This window comes from Pristis pectinata, chromosome 4 (assembly GCF_009764475.1).
Source record: "Pristis pectinata isolate sPriPec2 chromosome 4, sPriPec2.1.pri, whole genome shotgun sequence".
Taxonomy (NCBI): Eukaryota; Metazoa; Chordata; class Chondrichthyes; order Rhinopristiformes; family Pristidae; genus Pristis; species Pristis pectinata.
The window spans coordinates 99,494,314-99,505,137 of NC_067408.1; the positions used below are offsets into that span (position 1 = coordinate 99,494,314).

Genomic DNA, 10,824 nt, shown 5'->3' on the forward strand with positions numbered 1-10,824 from the left:
GCATTGCATTCCCTTTAGAAGGTCTGAAGCCGTATACTCTACAGATCATGCTGCTTTTCACAAATGTGCAGTCCTTTTGAGGTTAGTTCTTCCTATGCCTGGAGTTTAATAGTTTGATCTTCTCTGTCTGCACTGTTTTAATGTAACAAAATGCCGCTCATTAACAGAAAAACCATGGACAGGTGCAGAAATTTCAACAGAGAACAAATTCATAACAAGCTTTTGTATGTCCCGGCAGATGGTTTAAATCTGCTCCGTCAACAACTGCATCACCGAGCGAATTGCTCTGCTTATTGCTTCTGTATAAAGAAAAATGACTAGATAGGTTTGTTGTTAGAATCATCCTGATTGCGTGGTTTTGGAAAGAGGGCGAATAGCACGACACTACTGACCGGTAGAGCACAGTTATCTGATTTTTTTTAACGGTAAAAATGGAATCAAGGCGTGATGGTGTGCTTGGAACTTGATTTTCCTGAGCAAAAGGCTGCGAATTACAATAATATTCTCCTTTGATCAGAAGTTGAAGGATCATACATATTTGAGTTGTAAACAATATTTTCATCATTTTTTATTAACGAGTTTTGCATTTTATTATACAAATAATACTGAAGTTCGCAGAAAGAATTTTGCTACAAAATGTTCCCATTTTTTTGCCTGACTTTTAACTCAATACGCATTTTCATTATAAACAAAGAACAATATATGTAACATCTCGGAAAGAATATGTTCAACATAGAATCCTGGCTCCATTCATTAATAAAGGCGTCTATTTTCTTTCTTTTATAAAATTTCCAAAACTTATAGTTAATAATGTTACCATATCATATGATGTTGTGGGAAAATTGGCTTTGAAACGTCATTCCTCCCCGCAAGTATTTACATTTAAACTCATTTTCAGACATTTTGTTGTTAATCTACTGGGCCCCTGACAGAATGCAATCTCGTGTACAAAATCATGCCTTGCATTTCCTTACTATAGAACAGTTGGAAAAACACCACGTTGTCATCTCCATATCGGAGAATAGTTATAATTCCCAAATTTGCTACTATCAAGCATAGTATTTTTTAAATTTTTTATATGACAAATTGATTCAATTGTACAAATAGACCAAAGTAAAAGCATTTGTGATCAAGTAATTAATGGAATGGAAGGTTCTATCACCATCTAAAAAGATGAAACTATATTTATGTTTTCCTTTTTGAGGATGCTATAAAATGTGGAAATAAATCAAACTTATCAAGCATTCTTTTTACAAGTATCAACCATTAAAAAATATTTTTGCAGAATCTTGATGAAAAGTCTTAGGTATAAAACACTGTCCTCTTTTTATCTTTGTTTATTTTAATTCCAGAGAGATACTTTCCCCCCATTTCTTTTTTACAAGGTGGTGGAAAAACTAGTATACTGAATCTCAAAAAGATTAGGGCAATTGTGCATCTCCTATGGTAGATCAAAGAAAATGAAGACTTTAAACCTGCTTTTTTAGGACATGGTGAAAGTGCTATTGCAGTCCACAAATGGTTAACTATATTTAAATAAGTAAGAAGAAAATGCAGAAATCCCTGGTAGTGTCATATTACATTTTTTAACAATCACAGTATTAGAAATTTATAAAAAAAAAATCCAACACTTCACATACTTCTTAAACCACAAAAATAAAAGAATTTTTTGTGTTGAATACAATATTCCACCCAGTGCTTCACCTTCAGAAAATGCACAATGCAAATCTTCACTCTACTTGCGTTAATCATCCTCTAAAGCCATCAAATGTTATATAACTCAGTTATGAAACACATTTTTGGGCACTGAAAATGTGTAATATTGTTTTCTTGCTGCAATAATAGTTATTGATGTACTTTATCACTCTTCAAACACCATATAGGCCAACAGTTTGATTTTCCATTTACTCTCAAAAAAATTGGCAGTTTGTTCAGAATAGAATCCCCTCTGTTTTCCATCATAACAATTCTTCTGAAGATGATTGTTCCAGAACAAGTAGGCTTGATCACCAATTCTATTCCATCAGATTGCATGGGTGCATTTTTTTCTTTAGCCAGGGAAAGATCCACCATACAAGGGGCTAATACCAAGTTGAAGTAGAGATTTAATTTAAAAGGTTGTGGAACAAAGGGGGGTGTAACTTTGGTCTAAAACCAAGTGGGCTCCTTGTTTTTCTCTTGATGTAGGAGTCCTAATAAAAGAATCGGAAATATATAAACAATAGCTTTAAAAAATAATTTTTCTAATTTATCAGCAATAATCTTAAAGTCATCAACACTCTTTTGGAACAAATAAAAGGGTATAAAATACTTGAGACCCTCCTCAAACTGATTCCAAAAATGAAAAGCTTTAAACATTTATGGGATAAGAAAGGGTTGATGAACAACTTGTATCCTCTCATAAGATCAATGACACTTCAACATCAGTTAACTCCTTAAATGCATTAGAATATAGAGAAAATCTCTGATTGTAGCCATCTGCAAGTCTGAGTACCCAAGTGATTGATGACTTCATTACTAAGTTATTGTGTGAACCTTTCTTTAAACTGCAGTATAGAGTCCTTATTCCTTATTCATGAATTGCTCAGTTCTAAATTGGATGTTGAAAGAAAGACACGTAGATCACATTAAAAAAAGAGAAATGCTTTTATAAACATATATAGATAAAATAATAATTAAAGACCAGTTAGGACAGTTAAAAATAAAGAAAGTAGTCTATTCAGCAGATGATGCAGCAACTATGGAAATAGAAACTGTTAACATTTCAGGTTGGAACTTTGAAAGAGAGAAAACAAACTGGTTTCAGTAGCAGAGTAGATGGGGGAGGGATGGGTGAAATAAAGGGAGTATCTCTGATAGGGTGAGACTAAATGACTGAATGTAGCAGTTAGAATCAGATTACACATTGTCTGTGTAACATGTTACAAAGGCTGTGGTGTTTGCTCAGCAGACTGGTCTACACTAATAGAAAAAGGACATTTGAGCCAAAATAATGTTGTAGTTAGAAAAGATATTGGACCAGATCTGTTGAGAACCATGACAGCAAGTGCAGAATTTCCACACAATCTGTCAAATGTGCAGGATCCAGACTTAATGACAAATTGAGAAGGCCAAAGCTGAGATGTCCCAACATTACAGTGAGGAAATATCCTCTGGGTCAGACCTGGTGCAGTATCTGATACCTCATTAACTTCGATGGGGATTGTGGGGCTATAGATTAGAAGGCATATGGGAAAATAGATGGCTTTAGTTTAATGTTTTAATTAAATGTTTTTGTTAAAGTGAATAAATTTTTAAACATTAATTTTTAAATATCTTGGGATATGTGGAACATATAAAGACTATTAAAAATTGCTCACAGCTTTCTTCTGCGGCCAGGGCTTTGCCAACAGTCAAAACTTTCAAAGCAATTTTGGGGGTGGACCTTCTTATTACACGGCTGGAGCTCTGCTGCTGCTGAGATTGAACCACTGGAATTCTGGATGCTTTGGGCCAGCAAGAATGCCCTGAGTATCCAGACTGGGTAGGTACAGATGTGAGGAGACTGTGGGTAGTGATTCCAGGTGAGAGGAATAGGAGATGGCCCACTGGTTCTGAAAATATTAGCAGAACTCAAGTGGATAATTTAACGAGACCTTATGGTATGTCCCTGGACAACTGAAGGAAATTAGAAAGAATAGAGCAAAGCATCTAACCTAGTTTTTTCTATCATTCCTGGATATGTAAAGTGTGCTGTGATGAATGGAGGGTAGCTATTGTCATTTTTCTGTTGAAGAAGGAGGAGAAAGGTAAATTAGTTTATTATGGAATTGATAATAACATTACATTTGAGGAAACTTTTAGAATCACAATTAAAGTGATTAAAAACAGCATCGTATATTTTTAAAAGCAAAAATACCTGGCAGTCTTCATTCTCTAAAGATCTGTGCTAGGTGATTCATAGACTGATAAAGGAAAAACAAGAGGTGTGGTGTAAATAGATTTTCAGTGAGCATTTACTAGGTGGTTTCATAGGAAGCTTGTTAAAAAGTTACATGATATTATCATGAATGGGAAAGTCAGTAGTTGAACAGAAAATAGAGATAGGGTACAATTTAATTCTGAACCTGAAATATGAACTCTCTTCCTCTCTCCACCGGCACTGCCTGATCTGCTGAGTACATTCATATTTTGTGTGTGTAAGATGCTAGAAAATGCAAAGTGTCTGAAATGGGGAAGAATTGCAAATGGTATGTTCCAGAGTCATTGTTTTTGTTGCAGTATTCCTGTTTGGACCTGGACATTGGGCTTGATATTGACATCTGTTGATGACCCAAAACAAGGTGGTCAATAAACAGCAAGAAGAATTTAAAAAAGACCAGGACAGTTAGCAGATGGACAGGCAACTGGTAAATGTAACACGGAGAAGTGTGATTTGCATGTGGAGAATTGGTCTGGAAATGTGGTGTATAAAATTAATTGTAATATATACACAAAAGATTTGTAGAGGGACAAAATGAACTTGGAATTCAAATATTTAACTATTTAAAAGTGAGAATGTAATTAGCTAAAGGCATTGAAAAGAAAGTTGAGCATTTTGAGTTTTATAAAGATGGGTAGAGTACAAGACCAATAAAGTAATGTCAAATTTGTTGAAGATAATAGGCCATAGCAATAGTAGAGTTTGCAGTGTGGTGTTCATTGATGATTACATAATATTCAAATCCATTTGTAAATGCTCAAAAAGGAAGCGGTCTGTGCCTGTGTACAGTAAGATCCAGAGAACATTCACTCGTGGGCTGGTAGGTAGCAAATAATATCTGTACCACTGAAATGCTAAACAACAAGACCCATGGTATTCAATGGCATTACAATCACAGAGTCCTCCACCACCCTAGGGTCATCATTGACCAGAAACTCAACTGGACTAACCACATAAATACTGTGGTTACAAGAGCAAGTCAGAGACAGCATAGCCTGTGGTGAGTCCCTGCTCTCCTGACACCAATGCTCATCCACCATCTACAGGATGCAAGTCAGGAATGTAGGTGTGTGCTGCTCCGACAGTACTCAAGAAGCTGAACACTATCCAAGACCCATTAACACCCATCTCCTCACACCAAACATCCTTTCCCTCCACCAAAAGTGCACTGTGGTTGCAGTGTGTACCATCTACAAAGTGCACTGAAATTATTTGCATGGGTTTGTCTGACAGCATAACCATGACACTTACCACCAAGGACAAGGACAGCTGGTGCAAGGAAACATCACCCTGCAGATTTCTCCTCAACTCATACACCATCCTCAGATGCATTTCACTGTTCCTTTATCACTGGATCAAAATCATGCAACTCCCCACCCAACTGTACTTTGGGAGTACCTTCACCAGAAGAACTGCCCATCCCTCATTGTCCTTAAGAAGGGTAAAAAATACTGACTTTGCCAGGAATGTCCACTTCCTAAAAAATGTATAAAAATTGTTTTGGATGTCTTATTACAAAAGGTATATAAAATTGGCACAGCATAGCCAGAATAATGTGAATATTGGAAGACTATAATTATGATTTATGGGGACTATTTCAATTCAACTAGATATCTACAACAGGTTTTTAAAATTCTGTGAAGTTTTAAGTGGTATGAATACAAAAATAATCTGGCTGGACAGAAGAAATAAGTGCATTACTTTAAGATAAACATTAAATAACAAGGGCAGAAAGAAAAAAATCTTTATTTGGGATTAGTTGAAAAAGATTGTAGCATGGTTTGCGGGAAATGTGGATAAAACTTGAATGGGATGAAGTTGGACTATGGAGAAAAAGTAGCACAATTGGGTTAGCAAAGAGCAAATACAGATATGTTGTGCTGAAGAGATTTTCTTAAGTGCTCTAAACTTCTTTGATTCATTTTATGTCATTGATTGCAGCCTGTACTATTTGTTTTGCTATTCTGTGAAAATATTTAAATATCCTTTTAATAATTAAATTCAATGTTTCCAACTTTTAACTGCAAGTATGAACTTGAGCACATCCAGACTGTCACTCCAAAAATATATTGAAGAAATGCTATTGGAGGTGGTGTCTTTCCGATGAGATGTTAAATCCTACCACCTCCTGCTTTCTTGGCTAGACGTGAAGGTAAGAAATAGTGACACATTATCGTGGGCAGTCTTTCTTCCTCAGTCAGCATCACTAAAACATCATCTGGTCTTTTATCACATTGCCATTTGGATGAGCCGACCTCGCGCAAATTGGCTGCTTCAATCCCCACATTAGAACAGTGACTGCGTTCGTAAAAGGATTGGCTCTGAAGCACGTTGGGTTGTCCTGAAGATGAGCGGGAGGTGTTTGGGTAGGGGGGAGGGGATTGTGCTACTGAGAGAGTTCAGAAAACAATTTATAAATGTAAGCATTTCTCTTTTTAACATTCCATCGTGGCTTTGAATGAATTGTAATCTTTACTTATTTGAAATAACACCATGTAAAAAAAATGTTGTTGATATATCCTGCCACTATCAATGTAAATGGTTAAAAACTTCTCACCTGTGTCAACTCCTTGCGCCATGTCCAGGCTTCCATGAAAGGCTCCAGTCCACGGGGAAGCAGCAGCTGCAGCAGTAGGGCCTGTCTTTGTGATCTCGCCTGGCGCTGTGGCAATCCTAGCTGCCCTCACGGATGGCACCAACAATGACCCATAACGAGGGTCCAGGTGTGGATTATGATGGTGGGCGTGGGCATGTGGGTGGTGCACGTGTGGGTAAACGTCGTGCACAAGTTGGTAGCTGGAACTCCCTTGTGATGCCAACGTGTAGGGCCACGCCTCAGCATTTGGTGGGGGAGCGCTGGGCTGGTGTAGTCCATGTCCAGGCCAAGCCATGGAATCGGGGGGATGAAACACACCACCAGTCGCAGCGGAGAAATCGGGATGACTGCCACTCAGACACGGTGGTGCTGGGGCCTGGTAGGTACTACTCCAAAAAGAAGCCGGGAAGCTGTTCTTCTGATTTGTAGAAACCGGCAATCCTTCTGAAAAACATGAAATTGAGGTTTGTATAATCTCAGATTTTCTTTGCAAAGTGCTACCATGTGGCGACAGAATCTTGAGCAGGAGAATCAATGTATGGTGGAGGTGGTATTTTTGGACTTTTTACAGTGTTGTATACGGGGTGAATAAATACATACACCGTGCTTAAAGCTGCATTTGCATACAACATAAACCTTCACAAACACGTCTAACCTAAAAAAAAGCTTTTAGAGATGTAATGTAATCAAGAAAAATCAACGTTGATTCAAAACGCTTCAACTCTCCTCTCCCATCTCTATCAATGGTTGACGCCACTGCAGCCAACTGAATTCAAAAGAAAGTCAACGCGGAACTGTCATATCTCTCATTGGCGGGTCTTAGGCTGACCTAAAATCTATGGTGGCCTTCTCCAAATTATGGATTTGTTTATTCTTCACGTTGCCTTCATTGCCACGCTATAAACACTATCAGTTTTAGATCTATGAACCCTACACCGAGACTCCGTTTCACTAAAACCAGATCAATCCGATTTGATGATTGTGAGTTGGCTCTGGGAATTAAGTCTCTGTAGTTGCTACACACAGAATCGGTTGTTATAATCGTTTTCAGTCAATGGTATAATCTGTTAAATATAAATTACCCAACGGCCCAGTCGCTAAAATGAATTAGCAGAAAGACAGGAGACTTTCTGAGTAAGAATCCTCAGCATAAATTGATCTTTGTCAGATTTGCAAAGTAGTTACAGTCAGAAACAAAAACCCTTTGAAAATATCAGTTTTACACTATATTAGAGATGAACGTAACAAAATCCTTTTTTTAAAAGAAAAACAAAGAAAAATACATTCTCTTTCCAAACACCACCAGAAGTAAACTAATTTTCTGGCTACCTACTTTGTAAACGTGTGAACTAAATCTTTGTAAATATTATATGGAATTGGCGAACTTACGTTTTGTCCACTTTGTCGCTGTTTGCTGGATGCATTATATTGTCAAATGGTGGTTAGTAAAACCAAATAATGTAACCTCCACCGCGGGGATTGGTTTGAACAAAATATTCAGATGTTGCACCTGAAGTATAATTCTAATGATCATTTTTATTAGACTTCTGGCGCTGAGTATTCCAGGATGTTTTTGTCTCCTACCACCGCTGTAAGTTAGAGTCGACAATGCTTTTTTTTAAACCAAAACGTATTTGTAAAATATTCGCCAATGACTGTTCATTGGATTCGAAGTTTTCGCTTTCATGTGTTGCTGTTCCTACCTTTCCACAAGGTGCTGGACGGAGCGCGGGTCTTTGAGCTCGAGTTTTCCGCGTTGAAGTGGCTCAGAGCTCTGCTGAAATGCTCATCCACCACGGCGCCTATGTCCCCCTGGAAATACGTGAGCAGCACACATCTGGAACTGATGTACTCTGCCTCAGGAGGCTGCTCCTTCTCGCTCTCTTTACCATGCGCGTTGCTCTCCATTGACTCCTGAATCTTGCCGTACAGGGCTAACTTCTGCTGCGGGGACACAGGAGCCAAATGCAATTCAGGCACACTTCACCCCAGTACACCACAAAACTTCCTCCCAAACCTCCACTGGCCTGCTTCGGGAATAAGTTACGGCCTTAACGTACTGCGCCCCCCTCCCCACCCCTCAACAAAAAAGGACAGTTAATTCCCGGGTATGCACGGCGGAACATTCCCTCCAGATAATATTCGTTTTCTTCAATGGGACGCTTCAAATTATAGCTTGAACCTTCTATGAATTTGGGGTTAAATGAGATACAGGAGGAACCATAAGAAATCAGTGTTCAAATTATATCGGTGATCTGTTTTAGTGGAACTCTTGCTGGAGAGTATTATAACGGAACTCTTACATAGTCGGTGGTAAATGTTTTGGATTTTTAATTAATGGAAATATACTTGAGCCCCATATCCCCAATTAACCCAGATATAATAATGCAGGTGTTCAAGACATGCCTTTGCTCGGCGTTGCTTGTGCACTGTGTGATTTCATGAGAACTTGTCCTTTTTTAAAAAAGGAAAACCGCCAGAGCTCCAGACCCCCAATTCTCCTTCTTTCATTTTCAATGCAAGGTTTGTCCGCTTATGTTTTCCAGAATATCGTTTCCCATAATATCCAATATCATTCTCTCTCAAATGTGTCGCTTTCCCACGGCTTATTACCGTGGTCCAGCGTGTCTGCTCCCAGAACTATTCACATCTTGAATAAGTTTAACGTGGCATTATGTCCAGTGAAGCGATAGCATTATCCACATCACTCTGCTATGTTAAACACCACCAGTTCCGTGTTATCCTTGTTCACTTACATTATTGATGTGGGATATCCACTTCAGTTATTTAGACTTGCTTAATCGCTTTTTTTTACACTGAGTCACTATGTTCGTTTCGACGGATGCGCTTGTTGATCGATTTCATACTTGTTCCCCTGTTGTGATTCAGCGACCATTTAAAATGACTGATGTGAATATCACTGTAACGGTAGTTGTAATATTGGGGGAGAGGCAATTTAACGCTGTATTTCCAATCCATCTGAATTATGACTTTGCATCGCACTATTACTGAAATTGTCAAGTTAATCTATTTATTCTGTATTTTAATCCACTTCACCAAACAACAAACCGCAAATAATGTAAAAACAACAGCTATTTTAGAATGACGTTTTGATCATGGAAACCACATTACGTAAAACCCCGTGGCTGTTTTATGCTGATATGTTTGCACACAGGAAGACAAATCAGTTTCTTTCAGTCGGGAATATTATATACACGAATCAGACTTTTTTTTACTTCTGAGAGTGCTTTTGGTCTCACGACTGAAACTTTTTGGTGAACACACCCCTCCGACCACGGATTGCTATGCAGAGAATTTCAGCGCAAGCTTGTCAGACATATCAAAGAGATCGCGTCATGTGTTGTCAAACGGAATGAAGAAACCACAGCGGAATGTGACAGCTGACTCGTAGCCAGTTTACAAGGCAGCTGCTAACTCGCCTCTCCTTTCTCTCTGCCTCCCTCCCTTCGGCCAGTTGCTCTCAATCAGTTATCAGTCGGAGGCAGGTCGGCAGTTTCCTTACCTGCTGAGAGTGGTGGTGATGATAATACGCTGCAGTGTAGGCGGCTGCGGCTGCTGCTGGTAAGTACTGGTGCGCTCCATAAGACTGATGATACATAACATCCAGACAACTCATGACCGACCTGATCACTCGAATTGAACGGTAGCGACAAATGCAGCTTCAACCTCAGACGGGTCTCGATCCACGCATCCTCGCTTTTATAAGTGAGCGCCGGAGAAGGGGCACAGAGGGACAGAGAGTGGTGCAAAGTATTAACATAAAGACAATGCGAGTACCCTCCGCCTGTCGGCTGCTGGGACTCCGTAAAGTTTGGAGCTGATTGATCGGAGCATCAGCAACCCCGCCCGCACAATCTGGGCTCACTCCTGATTGGACAATACATGGTCTTTAATCGTCAATTTCATTGGACAACACATGCACAGGTCCCTCCCATTTGCAATACTGAAGAGTCTCAGCTTCACCTTTTAGGCACTCGTTGTTTTATTATGAGCACTTATCAACATTATTACCACAAACAAGCCTGTTACCAATGCAGTTACAATACAGTACAAAATATTGCTGCCATGTATTATTTTAAATGTATGCACGCACATTTAATGAAGGATATCAGAGATTTTGAATATCTGAATATCAGAAATGTTTCTGAAAAGTTTCTGAGAAGGTGCAGGGTGGGTGACCTGAATGATTTCGAATGCGTAGGCTTTAGGGCAATGTTGGCAGTTGTGGTGCGAAGCACCTGAGGTT

The 10,824-nt window shown here is 38.9% G+C and overlaps 1 protein-coding gene across 2 annotated transcripts; it reads right to left on the reverse strand.

Annotated features, from left to right (window-relative positions):
- Positions 1-540: 540 nt before the first annotated feature.
- Positions 541-10,430, reverse strand: vgll3 (vestigial-like family member 3). Of its 2 annotated transcripts, none has more exons than XM_052014585.1 (4): positions 10,081-10,430; positions 8,261-8,498; positions 6,519-7,001; positions 541-2,192 (listed from the first exon to the last, which is right to left on the reverse strand). In XM_052014585.1, exons 1-4 carry the CDS (start codon positions 10,192-10,194, stop codon positions 2,149-2,151), a joined length of 879 nt encoding a protein of 292 aa, XP_051870545.1. In that variant the 5' UTR covers positions 10,195-10,430; the 3' UTR covers positions 541-2,148. The 2 variants fall into 2 exon arrangements, with proteins under 2 accessions (XP_051870545.1, XP_051870544.1); XM_052014584.1 differs by having other exon boundaries at positions 1,904-2,192; positions 8,261-8,501; positions 10,081-10,194.
- Positions 10,431-10,824: the final 394 nt, after the last annotated feature.